The 19,671-nt window shown below is 41.9% G+C and overlaps 1 protein-coding gene across 1 annotated transcript; it reads left to right on the top strand.

Annotated features, from left to right (window-relative positions):
- The first annotated feature begins 233 nt into the window (after positions 1 to 233).
- Positions 234 to 18,525, top strand: LOC134216032 (zwei Ig domain protein zig-8-like). Its single transcript, XM_062695065.1, has 9 exons — positions 234 to 243; positions 622 to 794; positions 2,056 to 2,133; positions 15,563 to 15,695; positions 15,760 to 15,879; positions 15,964 to 16,069; positions 16,669 to 16,766; positions 16,977 to 17,344; positions 18,229 to 18,525. The coding sequence occupies exons 1-8, from the start codon at positions 234 to 236 to the stop codon at positions 17,105 to 17,107; spliced, it is 849 nt and encodes a 282-aa protein (XP_062551049.1). The 3' UTR covers positions 17,108 to 17,344; positions 18,229 to 18,525.
- The last annotated feature ends 1,146 nt before the right edge of the window (positions 18,526 to 19,671 follow it).

A 19,671-nucleotide genomic window follows, 5' to 3' on the forward strand; every position in this document is an offset into this window, starting at 1 on the left:
TTATGGTTTTCACAATCTTAACTGAAGTGATCATACCCAGATACAGATACTGAGTCGCGCGATACCGAATATGCCATCTAGGAAGAAAATTCGAGAAGGTTCTGTGGAGCATATATATAAAATGCATATTTGAAAGCTGTCGATTGAGTGGTGTATAGAAATTCGATCAATAGATTGGGTATCAAAACGTTTAAAATCTCTCAAGGCAGCATTCTAGGTTTCGAAATTCCGAAATGACATCCGGTATAACGAAAAACGGTCTAAACGATTTGTTTCTTTATCGCATATGGCTGAAGTTGGTCGTATATGAGTAATTCAAACTTATTTACAGAATGTGTGCTGCTCGGGAAGGTTGCGCATGCGTTGGTGAATGCGTTCCATTGAATCATGGATCTGAGATCTGCTTTATTATATTTGAATACAATTCAACAAGAAAATACCAATGCAATTTCAGAGACAAACAGTTGAAGTCCAATACTATAAACGCAAATATCTGCAATCTTACCAACCAAAACATGCAAACATCAGCTGCACATTTCTCACAAATTCATGCCGCAAGCGCGGAACCGTTCCAATTTTCTCTAATTTGGCCAATTTTCCTCTCCGCACTTTACCTTCCAGGCATTATCAACGGCGTCAACACAGGTGGCAGCGGGGCAGGTTCGCAGCACAACATCATCAAAAAGTTCTCCCCGCATCCGTATTTTGACTTCGACGTGACGCGAAACATAACAACCCGCGTGGGTCAGACAGCGTTCATCAATTGCCGCGTCGAGCAAATCGGTGATAAATGGGTAAGTGACGTATTTCGACTGGGTGGTTCAGCACGCGTGGGTGGTATTTCGCCTCTCCCCATCGAAAGCGTGCGGAAGAGCGTCGTGGTACATTTCAGTTTTTGTTGTTCAATCTTCATTGGGCTCGATGTTAATTTTACAGGATTTCTGTCAGGAAGTTTTTGTCAGCTGTGAGGATGTCATTTGTGTTTAATTGGGCGGAATATGGAACGAGCATCCAATTTCAAACTCATTATTGTTAAAAGGAGCGTGTTTAACCGCAAATTAACGGATCTTAGTACATTTGATTGCTACTTTATGTACCCTTGAACAATAGACAAAACTCATGGACGATTTAAATGTTCCCCCAAACACACGCTACGTAACGGTCACCGTCGCTTGGTGACTGAGAACTGAGAACTGAGACTGATGAAATTGCTTGGGCTTAGGCTCCCGTGAAGCACACGTGATTTGTAAGACAACGAACTTGTTCCGTGCGATTCAAATCATCCGTTTCAATTAGGTTTGAATGGTTTAAATCATCGCAGGATTTTTTGTGTCCAGTTAACAAAAGCTCTTCGCGTATAACAAAATTCTAGCAATAAATTTTGGTTTCTAGCACCAAGGAGACAAAGAAGACAAAGCAAACAAAGAAGACAAAAAAGACATTATAAAAAAGATATTTACTTTACTTTTATTCCCTGTATATGAAAAGTTTTCGTTCTTCTTCACATAACGCCCATAAACCTGTCAGCCAAACAGCAATCAATGTTTGCCAAGACGCACTCTGAAACAATTCAACCTAAGGTATTTAACATTACTTAATTATCACCGTTTTCGTCATCAATCATAAGCAGCAGTAAAATTAACGAAAGAGCATCTTCCCAAAATTTATGTCTCCGTTTCCCCATATCTCAGCTAATTCTAAACTTAATCTTAAGCAAGTGGGTAAACAAACCGCTGCGAAAATTTTAGTCCCGGGCTGTGCGAGGTAAACACATTAATCATGCACTCTTTATGGCGCAACACCAACACATTGGGCCTTGGGGAAAAACCTGCTGAATGCTTGGGTCTCGGTGATGAAGCACTATCTCCGGGCCGTAATCTGCCGACCGGAAATTGGGTTGGAGTTATGAGAGTAGCGCAGATCGGAACGAGGCGTGGAAAACTGTCGGTTTTTTCGTCCCTTTTATGCACCCATCCCCAACCCCTCCTATTTTGCCACTGCGGGATAATATACACTGATATTTGTCTACGTGTTTGCTTTCCTTCGTACCAACAGGTTTCCTGGATACGAAAGCGAGACTTGCACATCCTGTCGGCGGGCATGGTTGTTTACACCTCCGATGAACGATACCAGGTAAGTTCGGGGAATATCAACTGGAAAAGGGATCACTTTATTGAATGTGATTTAGGGGAAGTTTATGGTCGAGTAACACATGTTCAGATCTCGCAACTATGGGTCGCCTGGTCCTCACTATTTTTGGTGATTACTTAAATCCGTACAATACATTGCTGCTGGAAGAATTCAAAAAGCATTTTTTTTAAATCGAGAAAAGCCAAAATCTAATTTGATACTTGATAGTTACCTTCATATTCTATTTGAAACACTAATTCGGGCGGAAATTCAAAAACACTGCTCTCCGTTAACTTCCCCTACTCGCATAAGAGTCCTTTGTTAATTTTCACATTGTTTTATATGGAAACTTGTTTTATATGGAGAAAAATAAAACAAAATGATCAATTTTGCTATCTTTCTGATTTTTTTACATCATATTCTTTATCTATATACCTACATTGCAACGAAACTATTAAACGGACAATAATGTTGTTTATTTTTCGTGTAAAAACGTATTAAAAATATTACATGATTATTATGCAAATAAACAACAAGATTTGTCCTCTCTAGGTTTGTAGTAGGTTTTGATTTTCAAATTTCCAGACCGAAGCCGATATTTTGTCCGTTTTTAATAGATATGAGGTCTTTCAAAAAGAAAACCAAAATCGACATGGTACTTTTGTGAGAATCGCTACAGTGAATCTCGAAATTTGAGTTTGTCATGAAGTCCACCCAACACTGTGGTTGCCTTTCATTTCACTTCGGATTTAGTGAAATGTTTAAAAATTAAATCATTTAAAAACTCTTGCTAAAATGAGTTGATCCCAAAATCGTAAGATTTTTGTCTCCATTTTGTTCGGTGTCAAAATCAGAAAACTAGAAGTCAATTATCACCGTTTTGAATTGTATGGGTCGAAAATCGATATCATGCGCATGCGCTAGGCCCGACTTCCTTCGCCTTCGTATTTTACGACTAGCATTACTAACAATTGGCCATTGGAAGCTCGAAGGTATCCCTTAGTACATTATCCCCGTCGATCGTAACACTGGTTTCCAGGCGGACCCGATCGCCAAGCAAGCTGTTCTCGTCCATAATTTTTCATAGCTCTACGTGGCTTATACTGTCGTATGCCAGCTTGAAATCGATGAACAAATAGTGCGTAGGGACCTGGTATTCACGGCATTTTTGAAGGATTTGTCCTACAGTAAAAAATTGGCGTTAAAGAGCGTTTTTTCTCCTGAAAGAGCCGGGTCTGCTATCTCCATTTCCGCCTATAGCATTCCACATTCTATCGCTTGCTGCAGCGTGACCGTCCGCGCTGCGTCCATCTCCTCCAGAATGTGTCTGCACTTTTCGTCGAACCAATCATTCCATCGACTTCATTCCACATACCCGACATAGTCCCACATACCCGATCGAGCTCACCCTCTACCGACAATAGGGTTTTGCACGTATGCAGTGGTGACATCACGTTTCTTCAGGAGCTCCAGGTCGTACTGAGACGGCCGTCGGTACCGAACATTGTTGATGTCAGATAGTTTTGGGCGCAGTTTAACCATCACTAGATAGTGGTCGGAGTCGATGTTAGCGCCACTATATGTTCTGACTTCGATAATGTTCATCAATCTAAAAGTGCTTGATTTGTGATTCTGTGTGCAGTAAGTGCTGCAAAATGCCATATTATTGGAGGCGGTGAAATCAATTAGTCGTAAGCCGTCTTCGTTCATCAACAGCCGATGGGCGCAGAACAGAGCTGAGCGCGATAGGTCCTGTCTGGAAAGCAATGTTACGATTACCGTGGAGACCATCGAGCTAATCGATGAAGCATCAGCGGTCAAAGCAAAGTTAAATTTTGGCTTCTTACTTTGAAAATAAAGTTTGAATACCGCCATCGGAGGTGACAATGTGTCTGGGGGGTGATAATGGGTCATCGCTCTCACCGGTAGTCTGGAGGTCGAAGAGCAAATTCGTTCAAAACAATCTCTCATATTTTAGTCTTCTTGTCCTCAGATACATTCAATCTAATCTACAAGCATTTTGAATAGCTGAAACAGTGACCCATTGTCACCCCCATTTGACCCATTGTCACCCCCGACGACGGTAACGTAGAATAGGTCTTGCAGAATGCATATGGTTTGTTGGATTTTCCTTAGCACATTGATTTGTTGTAATAACGGATAACAAAAGTACGTATTTGCATAGAAATTCGATTTATTCACTCTACAAAGCTATATGTAGAATAGACTCTCTAGAATGCATGTGGATTGTTGGATTTTATTTGGCACGTACATTGATTGTGAAAAACGGAATTAAATTCACAAAAGATAGTCTTTTCATAGAAATTTGGTTTCTCTGTTCGTCAAAGATAAATTTCGGCTTTTCATTTCGGGACTGAAGTTTGCATTTCATAGAACTGGCCTTGCAGAATGCATATGGGTTATTGAATTTAATTTTGCACAACTTTTGTGCATTCTTCAAGGCCCATCCTATGATATTCAAACTTTGTTTAGACAGTTGATTCAAAAGTATAAGATTGCTAATGTCGTTCCTGTTCGCGTTACTAACATCTATGTAACTTCGACCTGGCAGCCAAAGTACCGATACTACAAGTGTCAAACCGATGTTCGTGATAAAACCAATTGCTAATTTAAGCTTGTTGATGCATAATTTAGCAAAATAATTTAAATGACTACAGCGCCACTAGCGTTCTACTACTTATGCTTCTACTGTTTAGACAGTGAAATACTGACATTCAGTTTTGCAGAGCAGAGAAACCCAATTTCTATGAAAATTCGCACTTTTGTGGATTAAATTTCGTTTTTCACAATAATTGGGTCCTATGAAGAGTCGATATTCGATTTTATTTCAGGGAACGATAAAGTTACCCATCCTGAACGCATCAGTTTTTCTTTCGACTCAAAACTCGAAAGGAACACTGTTTAATTTGAAATTTAAAAATAGATGAAAATGCTTCCTGGACATTTTCGGTCTTCTTTGTCGTACGGAATAATATGATTCAAACGCACTAGCAAAACACCGCAGGGCACTTGATTCAACCTTTGACAGTTAACATATTCAGCAACAGAAGTTGGACACCCCAAAATTTGCCCTACAATGTCTCAAACACAAAAATATATTTTTTACTGATTTAGACTTTTACAAGTATTTTTGACCGATGCACTATCGGTTGTAACCAGGGTTGTAAATATTCGGCAGCACTGGATGAAGGTGATGTTTTTTATATCATTTTTTTATTTTCTTCCTGCTTTGAAATCAACCTCACATTCCCGGAGAGGCAGAAAAGTAAACAACAGAACTCACATCACCCACAGCGCCGCGAAAATGAAATTTACCACAGCAAAATGTACACATTCACCCAGCAAATGAAAAAAATCACCACGCGTTTAAATGGGCCACTCACAGTCATACAGTAAGGCGCGAACTGAGCAGCATGTCAGAGCGACTTGTGAGTGGCTGAATGCGAAATTGAATAGTCGGTGTTGGAAATGATTTTTCGGCTGCACCCAGTCGCACTCACCACGGCGGCGATGAAGGCGACAGCAGATTTTACTGAGATCCATGTTTTTCACTGCTTTGACTGTGAAATATTTCTACCCTGGTTGTAACCATAAACGTAATAGGGATTTAGGACCCAATTGTACGTTTCAAATAAAATCCTTTTGAGCTTTTTAGTGTAATGTCTTCACTTGTCATGTTATGATAAGTGAAATGAAATCCAACAAGGCCCATTCTATGAAATGCAAACTTCATTTTCAAAGTGAGAATGCGAAATTCAGCTTTGCAGAGGAGCGAAACCAAATTTCATTGAAAATACGTTTTTTCCGTTTTTCGCAAGAAATATACGTGCCAAATGAAATCCAACAAACCGTATGCATTCCCCAAGATAAATTCTACGATATTCAAACTTTATTCTCAAAGGGCAAAGCCAAAATATTACTTTGCAGAGCGGAGAAACTAAATTTCTATGAAAATACGCACTTTTGTGAACTAAGTTACGTTTTACACAACAAATGAACGAGCCAAACATGCCAAATAAAATCCAACAACATTCTACAAGGCCTATTCTACAAAATTTAAGTTTTATCCTCAAAGTGAAGAGTCGAAATTCAGCTTTGCCGAGTAGAAAACCCAAATTTCTTTGAAAATACGTACTTTTGTTAATTAAATTTCGTTTTTTGCAATAAAATATCGTTTCTGAAAAAAAACAACAGCTAATATGCATTCTCAAAGGCTTATTCTATGAAATGAAAACTTTATTCTCAAAGTGAGCAGCTGAAATTCAGTTTACCAAAGGAGAGAAACCAAATTTCTATGAAAATACGTACTTTTGTGAATTAAAATCTAGTTTATCTCAAACTGGACGTGATACAGAAAATCTGAATATGTATTCAGTGTAAATTCAGTGTAAAAAAATTATTGAGTATATTGAAAATGGTTAAAAGGAGCGAAAAAATGTTCAATTTTGTTGAATAGTGGAACAGATCGATTTGGCCAGCGTGAGGTGCAACAGAGGATTGTGGCGTCAAATGCCTGTTATAAGGAGATGAACCAGTCTCCGGCTGAAAATCTCCCAAATATAGATAATAATGGGGCCCTCCTTAGCCGTGCGGTAAGACGCGCAGCTACAAAGCAAGACCATGCTGAGGCTGGCTGGGTTCGATTCCCGGTGCCGGTCTAGACAATTTTCGGATTGGAAATTGTCTCGACTTCCCTTGCATAAAAGTATCATCGTGTTAGCCTCATGATGATATACGAATGCAAAAATGGTAACTTGGCTTAGAAACCTCGCAGTTAATAACTGTGGAAGTGCTTAATGAACACTAAGCTGCGAGTCGGCTATAGATAGATAATAAAAATAATAATAAATGCCTGTTATGTTTTCTGATGAGATGTTAGCTTCAAAACCTTAAAAACGAGCTTTGTTTCGGATGGCTATTTCATTTTTTTTGCAGTGGTAGGGCTTCTGAGTGGATGCAGGTATTGCGTCGTATTCTTGCCGGTTCATGCAGAGATGTAGATGGTCGGTTGGGCGTCGAAACTTGAAGAAGATGCTGGAAGTGCTCGATCCAACCTTCCAGCTCGGTTGGCTCGGTTAGTAACGGGAGCGGGTCATTTGGCATAAAATCATTTGGCATAACGCCATTTGGTATAAGGTCATTTGGCATAAAGGCCATTTGGCATAACGGTCATTTGGCATAACGGACATTTGGCATAATTGTGACCAGCGTCAGAAGTAAGGGTCGTTTGGAATAGTAAACATAACACCCGTCGATAGCAATATTAAAAAGACATTATCCTCTCGTGGGAAGAATGCATTTGCAATGCAATGCAAAAGTAGGCGCATGCTCGGATTAGAGCACTGGTGGATGTAATCCCTTCTTTAGAAGTAGGCGTGTGGCCGGATTATGACAATGGAGGATAGGATACCTTAATTACAAGTAGGCGCTTGCCCGAATAAAGGTCATGGTGAATGCGATCCCTTCTTTTAAAGAAGGCGCTCGCATGGATTGTGAGAATGGAGGATGTGATCCCTCTTTTAAAAGTAGGCGCTTGCCCGGATTATGACCATGGTGGATGTGATTCCTTATTTAAAAGAACTCGCTTGCCCGGATTTCGACAATGGTGGATGTGATCCCTTCTTTAAAAGTAGGCGCATGCTCGGATTAAGGCCATGGTGGATGCGATCCCTTCTTTAAAAGTAAACGCTTGCATGGATTATGGCAATGGAGGATGTGATCCCTTATTTAAAAGAAGGCGCATGTCCGGATTGAGGCAATGGTGGATGTGATCCCTTCTTTAAAAATAGGAGCTTGCACGGATTATGGCAATGGAAGGTTTGATTCGTTCTTTAAAAGTAGGCTCTTGCCCGGATTGAAGCAATGTTAGATGTGATCCTTTCTTTAAAAGTAGGCTCTGCTCGGATTATGGCAAATGGTGGATGTGATTCCTTCTTTATAAGTAGGCGCTAACCGGGAATAAATCAATGGTAGATGTGATCTCTTACCCGAGTAGCCAATTCAGATTGATTTTGTTGCAGTTACTCATTTTATTTTTATTCCTTTCTTTATTTGTTAGGCACTCTGTGTTACTTAACCGCTACTGCGCCGAGATTTTTTTTTATTCTTTATTATAGTAATTTTTAAGTGCAGTACAAAGTTTATCACTTAACTGTGCCGAGATCTACTGTAGTATTCTGCAGCCAGAATCCACACAGAATCTATTTTTAGATCTTCCATTATTCATTGTTGTTATCGTTGCTGGGCCATCTCACCGGTAGTCCATTGTGTCCATTTGTCCGTGTCGTGAATGATCGTTGCATTGTTCGGTTGCCATTTATCCGGGTACGTTGGAGGAATGCCTCCGAGAAGAACAATTTGCCAGTCGTTATCAGGCAGTCGTAACGGGAAGGGCGCTCCCCAATACGCCACCGCATAGGCTGCGCATCCGGCGACTGACGAGGGTTTGGTGGAGGGGCTGGGAATCGAACCCATGACCATTCGTTTGGGAGGCGAACGTGTAGCCAACTACGCTACGGGACCCCCTCAACAGTTACTCATATGTGACTTGATTGGTTTTAGTAACTCGTCTACTACAAGTGTATTGCTTCAGTTTTTAAAGCTAGGCGCTTGCCCGGATTAAGGCAATGGTGGACTTGATCCGGTCTTAAGGCGCATGCCCGGATTGAAGCAATGGTGGATGTAATCCCTTCTTTAAAAGTAGGCATGTGGCGGGAATAAGTCAATGATGAAAGCAATTCTGCCATTTTGTTATTTCATTGTTCCAGAAAATGTCTACCATCATCATCAGTTTAAGATGCATCAGTCTAAATTTATCAGAAAACAGCCTCGACCTATTTTATCTACGCTAAACATTACATGAAATATCCCTTTCGCTTTCACAGTTCAAAATTATGCCAAATGTCCGTTATGCCAAATGACCCACTCTTTTCTTGCAGTTCTAAATTATGCCAAATGTCTGTTATGCCAAATGACCATTATGCCAAATGGCCTTTATGCCAAATGGCGTTATGCCAAATGACCCAGACCCGTTAGTAACTGACTTGTCGTGTGTTTCATTGGTGGTAGGTCATTTGGCATAATGCCGCTTGGCATAATGTCGTTTGATATAATGGCCGTTTGGCATAACGGTCATTTGGCATAACTGTTATGTAATCACCGATTTCGAAACTTAATTAACTTAACTTAATTAAATATAACTTAATTAAAATAATATGTGCAATTATTTATAATTATTATCGCTCGAACATTATAAGAGAGATTCTTTGAATTGTTTTGTTTTAAATTAAAGATTGTATCAAACCACTGCTTGAAGGAGCATTGGTTGGAGACTTTTTTTTTTCTTTTTATTATTTTCCATTTCCACATAACATCCTTTTACCCCTGGATCAGTAGCAAGATCGTCGTTAACTACAAGACAAACTACAAAAGACGTAAACTCGAATAGCAAAATTGTAAGTGCAATTCAGGCATTTGCTCGGTTGAAGGCATAAAATTTGGTCAATAAAAACCCCTCTGACAATAATAGAACAAAACCTGCCAAATCCGTCATTTCCCCTAGTTCCTTCTTTCAATTTAAGTATTTGCTCAGTTAGAGGCAATGGAAGATGAGATTCCTTCATTCATAGGAGGCATTTGCCCGACAGAAGGCAAAAGATGATATGGTTCATTTTTACAATTCAAGCATTTGCTCGGTTCAGTGCAAGGGGAAGTATGATCCCTTCTTTATGAAGATACATTTGTTAGGTTTAAGCCTCGCGAAAATATAATCCATTCTTCAAAATGAATCCTTTTGAAAAATCCTGCATTTTTTTCTCTCTTTGATTCTTTATTTTAAAGCATGCATCAGTCCTGTCTAGGAAGAGAACATATGGTCTAGTTTCCCTAGTAGTGGGTCGTAACCCCCCAGGCTGTTTAAATCTTGTGGAAGGGGGCTGCGACCCTCCATCTTTGGAAAGCCATGGCCTAGCTGTAGGCCTGAAGTTCCATAATGTTATATAGGGGGAAAGACGGCTTTGGCAGGTTTTGTTCTATTATTGGCAGGGGGGTTTTTGTCGACCAAATTTTATTAAATTTGGCCACAATATTCTTTGATATTTGCTTGATTAATTTTTGAGTTATGCAAAAATTAGATTTTTACTTGTATAGGAGCCTCCACCCCCCCCCCCCTCTTGAGCAGGGTGAGTCTAGAACTAGCATAGAACGATTTCTTGTCTTCAACAACTTCCACATGCCAAATTTGATTTCATTTGTTCGATTAGTTTGCGAGCTATGCAAAAATATGTTTTTCATTTGCATGGGAGCCCCCACTTCTAGAGCGAAGAGGGGCATCGAACTATTTTAAGAACCTACCCCTTCCCAAAAATAAATTCGTATTCCATTTTTACGTGTTTAGGTTTACCGACGTGGTGCAATCCTGCATCCAATTATCATATATTGCTAGACAAATCTTACTTATTGATCACACAGTTCAAATAACAATAAATAAATAAAATAAATAAATAAATAAACAATTATGCCAAATGACCTTATGATAAACGACAATTATGCTAAACGGCCGTTATGCCAAACGACCATTATGCCAAACGGCATTATGCCAAACGACTTTAGGCCAAATTCATCCTTGCTCCACTCAGTTATCGTGAGAATCGTAGAGGAGGTGAATATCCCCAATTGTTGCGGTTTTCTCCCCTTCGTCGGCCAGGGAGTCCACCCACCTTTTGCTTGTCCCGTCTGCGGCAGCATTTAACTTCCATATTCAGAGTCGAATACCACGGGACTCGTTTATTTGGCTGCTCTGGTTCTTGCACGCTCTCTACGAACCAGGTGTTTGCCGTACATCAGATATTTCCGGAATGCTGCGAATAAAACGTGCTAACACATCATCTAATAATCTGCTTCAAAGCTGAATATGATACAATCGATCGAGACCAGCTTTGTCACATAATGCACGAACACGGATTTCCGGATAAACTGATACGGTTGGTCAAGACAATGATGACTCGTGTGATGTGCATAGTTTGAGTTTCAGGGGCATCCTCTAATACCTTCGAAACGGGCAGATGGTTAAAACAAGGTGATGGTCTTTCGTGTCTGCTATTCAACATCACGTTGTAGGGAGTAATACGATTTGGTTTCGCCGACGACATTCATATTAGCATTAAATTTTGAGAAGACGGACGAAGCCCACATCACACTGAAGTGGAAATCTAAGTGGAAGACAATGTTAGCCACCCACAACGATTTTGTATCGAGGTGGTTGAAGAATTCGTGTACTTGGGCTTACTGGTGACCGTCGAAAACGATACCAGCAGAGCAATTCAAAGACGCATCGAGGCAGGAAATCAAACGTACTTTGGACACGCAAGTCGCTCGAAAAGAACAGAGTAGACCGGTGCGGCGGTGTCTATCCACAAAACTCTCATTAGACCGGTAGACCGGATACGAGACGTGGACAATCTAGTGGAGGACTAACGCACACTGGGAGTTTTCGAAAGAAAAGTGCTGTGTACCAACTATGGTAGGATGCAGATGGCGGACGATACGGTGAGAAGGCGAATGAACCACGAGTTGCATCAGCTGTTGGGAACATCCCTCCCCAGGTCATCTGCGAGTTATGGGGCTTGCCTAGGATGTGGTAGGGTTTGACAGTGGGCCCTGTTAATTTTTTTTATAAAAAGCTGCATGTATCCGCAAGTAGGCCCCACCAAAGCGACCGTGTGCCGCTCAAAGCGCACAAGCCCAAGCCCTGGTGTTAGGTGGGACGCTAAATAGCCCTGACACGACGGCTCTCTGACGAGACAGGAGGTTTGCGCAATAACTACGAACAATATAAGAGATAATGTGACTCGATATAATCGGCAAAGGCCTAGGCGACGAATAAAGGATCACGATTGGAAGCTTGGAACATGAAACTGCAAGTCGCTAGGTTTTGCAGGTTGCGACAAGATGATCTACGATGAATTACGTCCCCGCAACTTTGACGTCGTGGTGCTGCAGGAGATTTGGTGGACAGGACAGAAAGTGTGGAAAAGTGGGTATCGAGCGGGTACTTCTATCAAAGCTGTGGCACCACCATACCAACGAGCTGGGAACCGTCTTCATAGTGCTGGGTAAGATGCGCCATCGTGTGGTTGGGTGGCAGCCAAACAAAGCAAGGATGCGCAAGCTGAGGATTAAAGGCCGTTTCTTTCTCTATAGCATCATCAACGTGCACTGCCCACACGAAGGGAGACCCGACGACGAGAAAGAAGCGTTCTACGCACAGCTGGAGCCGACATACGATGGATGCCCACTGCGGGATGTCAAAATCGTCATGGGTGACATGAACGCACAGGTAGGAAAAGAGGAAATGTATAGACCGGTCATCGGACCGGATAGTCTGCACACCGTATCGAATGACAACGGCCAACGATGCATAAACTTCGCAGCCTCCCGCGGAATGGTAGTCCGAAGCACCTTCTTTCCCCGCAAAAATATCCACAAGGCCACTTGGAGATCACCTAACCAAGAAACGGAAAACCAAATCGACCACGTTCTAATCGACGGTAAATTTTTCTCCGACATCACGAACGTCAGCACTTACCGCAGTGCGAATATTGAATCCGACCACTACCTCGTTGCAGTATGCCTGCGCTCAAAACTCTCGACGGTGTACAACACGCGTCGAAGTCGGACGCCACGGCATAACATTGGGTGGCTACAAGACGGTAGACTAGCCCAAGAATACGCGCAGCAGCTGGAAGTGGCACTCCCAACGGAAGAGCAGCTAGACGCAGCGTCTCTTGAAGATGGCTGGAGAGATATTCGATCCGCCATTGGTAGCACCGCAACCGCTGCACTTGGCACGGTGCCCCCGGATCAGCAGAGAAACGACTGGTATGACGGCGAATGTGAGCAGTTAGTAGAAGAGAAAAATGCAGCATGGGCGAAATCGCTGCAACACCGCACGAGGGCGAACGAGGCACGATAAAAACGGACGCGGAATAGACAAAACTCGATTTTCCGGAGGAAAAAGCGCCAGCAGGAAAATCGAGACCGTGACGGTACTGAGCAACTTTACCGCGCTAATATCACACGAAAGTTCTATGAGAAGTTAAACCGTTCACGTAAGGGCCACATGCCACAGCCTGATATGTGTAAGGACATAAACGGGAACCTTCTTACGAATGAACGTGAGGTGATTCAAAGGTGGCGGCGGCACTACGAAGAGCACCTGAATGGCGATGTGGCAGACGAAGATGGCGGTATGGTGATGGACCTACGAGAACGCGCGCAGGACATAATTTTACCGCCTCCGGATCTCCAGGAAATCCAGGAGGAGATTGGCCGGCTGAAGAACAACAAAGCCCATGGGGTTGACCAACTACCAGGAGAGCTATTTAAACACGGTGGTGAGGCACTGGCTAGAGCGCTGCACTGGGTCATTACCAAGATTTGGGAGGAGGAAGTTTTGCCGCAGTAGTGGATGGAAGGTGTCATGTGTCCCATCTACAAAAAGGGCGATAAGCTGGATTGTAGCAACTACCGCGCAATCACATTGCTGAACGCCGCCTACAAGGTACTCTCCCAAATTTTATGCCGTCGACTAGCACCAACTGCAAGGGAGTTCGTGGGGCAGTACCAGGCGGGTTTTATGGGCGAACGCTCCACCACGGACCAGGTGTTTGCCATTCGCCAAGTACTGCAGAAATGCCGCGAATACAACGTGCCCACACATCATCTATTCATCGACTTCAAAGCCGCATATGATACAATCGATCGGGACCAGCTATGGCAGCTAATGCACAAAAACGGATTTCCGGATAAACTGACACGGTTGATCGAAGCGACGATGGATCGGGAGATGTGCGTAGTTCGCGTTTCAGGGGCATTCTCGAGTCCCTTCGAAACCCGCAGAGGGTTACGGCAAGGTAATGGTCTTTCGTGTCTGCTATTCAACATCGCTTTGGAAGGGGTAATACGAAGAGCAGGGATTAACACAAGTGGTACAGTTTTCAATAAGTCCGTCCAGCTATTTGGCTTCGCCGACGACATAAATATTATGGCACGTAACTTTGAGAAGATGGAGGAAGCCTACATCAGACTGAAGAGGGAAGCCAAGCGGATCGGACTAGTCATCAACACGTCGAAGTACATGTACATGATAGGAAGAGGTTCAAGAGAAGACAATGTGAGCCACCCACCGCGAGTTTGCATCGGTGATGACAAAATCGAGGTGGTTGAAGAATTTGTGTACTTGGGCTCACTAGTGACTGCCAAAAATGATACCAGCAGAGAAATTCGGCTACGCTTAGTGGCTGGAAATCATACGTACTTTGGACTCCGCAAGATTCCGCAATAGGCCGGTAGTCCTCTACGGACACAAGACCTGGACGATGCTCGTGGAGGACCAACGCGCACTTGGAGTTTTCGAAAGGAAAGTGCTGCGTACCATCTATGGTGGGGTGTAGATGGCGGACGGTACGTGGAAGAGGCGAATAAACCACGAGTTGCATGAGCTGCTGGGAGGACCATCCATTGTTCACACCGCGAAAATCGCACGACTGCGGTGGGCCGGGCATGTAGCCAGAATGTCGGACAGTAACCCAGTGAAAATGGTTCTCGACAACGATACAACGATCCGACGGGCACAAGAAGGCGAGGTGCGCAGCGGGAAAGGTGGATCGATCAGGTGGAAGATGACTTGCGGACCCTCCATAGACTGCATGGTTGGCGACATGTAGCAATGGACCGAGCCGAATGGAGAAGACTCTTATATACCGCACAGGCCACTTCGGCCTTAATCTAAATAAATAATAAATAAATGTCTAAGTTCGGTTCAAATACGAGATGTGGAGAAGTGCGAGCGATGTGAATCAATCAGATAAAACAAGATTCGAACAGCGGGATGGGAACAAATGGCTGCGGTTTAGGACTATGCCATAGGGCAACAGAATTTCCGAATATATATTATGTGTCTTCCTAACGTACCTACCGCTTTTTGTTTTTTACACCCTGTACTTGAATCTTATGGACAAATACCATTTTCGCGTGAACATTACAACAGCTGCGTGGTGAGCAACATATGTAGAGTAGCTGACAATAAATAAATTAAACTTCAATGGAAGACCAATTTCAATCAAAAGAGAGTGTAACAATGAGTGTTTTCATTGCAATTTCACTTGAACTGTCCAGCTCTACATTATTATATTGTTCATTATCGACAATGATGTTTATAATGTCAAGCAATGTCAATTAAATTTTATAATCTTCTTTGTTGAGAGGGTTCTGCTGTGTAATATGATCGATATGTTGAAATGAAATTTAGTGCGTTGGGTATCAAATATCCTTTCATGGTAAATTCAATTTACCTTGGTGAAGCTTGCTATTAATATGTGTTTCAATTTGCTTCTCTCCTGCACTCATTTAGGTAACCCGTTCGGAGAGGTCTGAAGTTTGGACGATGCAAATTAAATTCGCCCAACAGCGGGACTCGGGCGCCTATGAGTGCCAAGTCAACACAGTGCCTAAGATGTCGATGACATTTCAGTTAAATGTAGTTGGTGAGTTTCACTGAGCCCAAATATGTCAAAGGCGATTTGCCAAATCATGTTTTTTTATTGACAGAGGCAAAAGCCCTCATCCTCGGACCAACAGACATATACGTAAAAATTGGCAGCGCTGTGACGCTGACGTGCATCATCACCCAAGGACCACACGATTTGGGCACAATCTTCTGGTATCGAGGTAAATAAGTTGCCTTATGTTTGCCCAAGACTCGAATTAGATGTGGTGTTTACGTTCGTCGCATTTCGCTCATTTCATTCGCAGGGACAAACATCATCAAACCAACGGAGACACATCTGAACGAAACGACGATACCATATCCGCCACGAATATCAGTGGACCTCAAGTGGACCGAAGCTTTAACCTCGAGGTGAGTAAATTTCTTTTCGCACCAGCAAACAACTGCATGGAAAAATGTCAACCGGAAGCAAGTAAACCGTTTAAAGATGGATTGTCATCATACAAACTGCCAATTTAAGAATTGGTTGATTAGTTAGTTAGTTAATGATTACCGCTTTGTGTAGTTTTAACACGTTTTTTTTTTCGAGGTATTCTTACACGGATTTTCGAATTACGCGGTTTGTGTACCCGCGTAAAAAACTGGGTGTATTCTGGGTTTTTTGAATGACATGGTTGAAGTTCTGCGAAACAACAAACAACGCGTTTTGGCTGCACTGTGACACTTTTTCGTTAGAAGGAAATTAACACATTTTTGAAGTGTTTCTTATGTTCAGTGTTGAGGGACATCCGATACGATTGGTTATTAATTGAAGTTGCTACACGAAAACATGAACAATGACAGACAAAAAAGTGTTTGGTGTGGTCCATTAGAACTTCGACCAGATATCCTAGTTATCCGAATAAGTTTCCAGCTGATTCATTTAGAAATGGATCGATATTGTGCGCCACGGGTAGAATACTAAAATGCGCATTATTCAATTAAAAATGCATTCAATTTGTGCCTTTCAGACTGAAAATATTGGACGCCAAGCTGTTAGACTCGGGCAATTACACCTGTATGCCGACGTCTGCGGAAGCGAGCAGCGTGATGGTGCATGTGTTGAACGGTAAGCCGGGGAGTTACCAACATAGGATTTAAGTTTGTTGCATGAACTCATAAATTGATGCTGATGTTGCTGCTTTGCCAATCATCGAACTGCTATCGATAGTTGGTCACGTCAAAAAACAAACATTGTATCTTTCGAAGAATCCATCAAAAGTTTTAGCAGCAAGTGCATCCAATTTAGACTAACGGGTGCATATCCCATCACTTTCAGAGGAAAATCCCGCCGCTATGCAACGAGGAGGAACCATCGCCCGGCATAGCTCAACCACCTGCCAGCTCTACTTGTTGGCCGCCGTGGTAATCCTGTTCTCTCGAGTCGGCCGGCCCAGTTGGCATTCGTAGCAGTAGCTGTGAACTGGCCCGGTTCGAGTTCATTTGCAACCGGGGAGCCAGTCAAGTACTTAAGCCGCCATCGTATCGCAAGCGCCAACGAACAACAGAAGCCTACATATGGGGAGTGCAAGAGGGAGGAAATGGATACCTGGATGTGAATGAAATCAATTTTGGGAGCGTAACCAATGGTTGGGATGCTGCCGCAATCGTACAGCAAGGAGGAGCATTTTGGCTGTCGCGGACAAGGTAAGTCACCTCGCCTATGCTTCCCAACAACGTTCCTTATTTGCAAACTCTCACACACATCTGTTGATTGGGTTCAGGCAGGATTGGTGATGTTCAGAGAACATCCGTGAGCCAAGGGCCGTAATGGAATAATAAATTAGATCAAATTTTGATACGGTACAACTGTGCTAACAGAGCATTTCTGGAAACCAATTTGCGTTAATGGTTTTCCATGCTGGCTGCTAGGGCTATGATATAGTGTTTGTAGCCTAGGACTATGATTTCAACACACCGATCTTGGGCGGATGTGAAAAACGTGAAACGTGATTTTCACTTAAATTGAATTAACTGGCTGAAAAGCGTCAAGAAATTAAGAGCCCTGTCATTGAATTTAAACAGGGGTTTAAAAGGGGCCCAAGTTTATTGGTGGAATATAAGAATGGCAATCATGTCATGGCTCTTATATCGTTTTATTATTAATGGAGATAAATTGTTAAGCAATAAACATACTTTGTTTTGAAGCGTGCGGCGATAAATCGTAAATGCAATTATTATTTGGAGCAACACCGCACACCCAACCAACGGATGACAGATTTTAATGCAGTTCTGCACGCACAAAAATGTTTATGAATGCGTGAAAAAACAAGATCACGGTGTATTTTGAGTCACGTTTTCGGGAACGTTCTGGAAAACGTGACTGGTGTTCCCAAACCAACGACTTAAATCACGGTGTAGTTTTGCTAGTTCACGAATTCGTAAACACTTTTTTTGTGCAATCTATTAGAACTTGCGAAATCTCTATAAAATTTTGGCATGTACACATTTGGAAGATTTTGAAGCCATTTTTTTGAGTGTGGAGTACCATCTCGAAAACTAACAAAAGAAATTTGCTTTTGCATTTCCAGATATCGTCACCGTGCTAGGCAAAGGCGCCGGAACCACATGTGATTAGTGAAATTTAGGTTAATTAGAGTAAGTTTATTTTGGACTAATCCGCTTAGAATGCATAGAAATTCACTCCATCGTAGCGAAACATCTGTACATAAGACCTAGCACCTAAGGTAGAGGGTACATAAAATGCAAACGTTATTTATAATTGGTTGTTCGAGAAAACTAGAATCTAATAGGGACACATTTTGAAGGTGAGTGAATGTGAGATCATTGTGTTTATTGCTATGAAAATGTTAAAATAAATCGAAGTCCAAAATATGACAACTGTTTTTTCTTTCAATTTTCTGTTTCAAAGTTGCAAAAACGTTTCCGAATTAGTTAAGCCGCAGTCAGATCCAAATGGAAGGTAAGTTATTGCTCCGAATCAGCAGACCGGAATCATCTGAATTCGTTACCAGCAGAACAAAGCAATCTCCCTTAGATTGCATAGTGGATTTGTGCTTTCCTAAACCGATTATCATTGTTCTACGCTTGAAATGCAGCATTCGAAGAGTTGTGATAGGAAAATTTATATGTAGGGACATGAAGTGGATTCGAGTGGTAGCTTTTGCAAAATCTCGCCAACGACGTTTACAAAAGCGTTCGTATTGACATTGGATTTGAATTGATTGCAATGGCTGTAAACATATGTGAATGAGAAAACACGGACGCAGATGAATGCAGAATGCTAGCAGTGTTGTAAAAGAGCAAACATTTATCTTATTGAAAATCTCTTTGCTATTTAAAGGATGATATCACAAGAATATGTACATATTATGTTAAACTTGATACAATTAGGTATATCACAATTTTGCCTTTCTCATGGATTTGCATTATGTTATTATGTGCCTTTCTCGTGCAACAAAGTTGTACCGAAAGGCTATCTTTTCACTCCAATATCGAACTTTTTATAGAAGGCTCAGACACCCATAGTGCTATATACAAATCGACTCAGCTCGACAAACTGAGTAAATGTTTGTCTGTCCGTATGGGTGCACATGTGCCATAAAAAACATTAGACACATTCCAGCGTAACGCGACACCATGAGGAGCCGACTTTCAGCGAGAAATTAGGTCTGCATTCGAAAATTAGCCTCGGGGACATATGATTAAACAGGTGTAAAATTATCCTCACTAAATTTCCTTTCTGATAGAATATTCAGTTTGAGATTTTTCGCTTTGAATATGATAAATATAGCACGCTGCATTTCGTAACGCGACACCATCGCTGAATTGCACTTTTTCGCATTTTGAAATGCAATTGCGTTTTTCAGCTCTGGTATACGGTTTGGAGTCTCGATTTATTCTAAGCAATTCTCATATACATCAACAGAAATTAGGCTGTGAATTAAAATCGCAGGAAAAAACGGAAATTATAATGAAAATAACTGAATTGATATGAACACTGCCGCGTTACG

Source organism: Armigeres subalbatus, chromosome 2, assembly GCF_024139115.2.
Source record: "Armigeres subalbatus isolate Guangzhou_Male chromosome 2, GZ_Asu_2, whole genome shotgun sequence".
NCBI lineage: Eukaryota > Metazoa > Arthropoda > Insecta > Diptera > Culicidae > Armigeres > Armigeres subalbatus.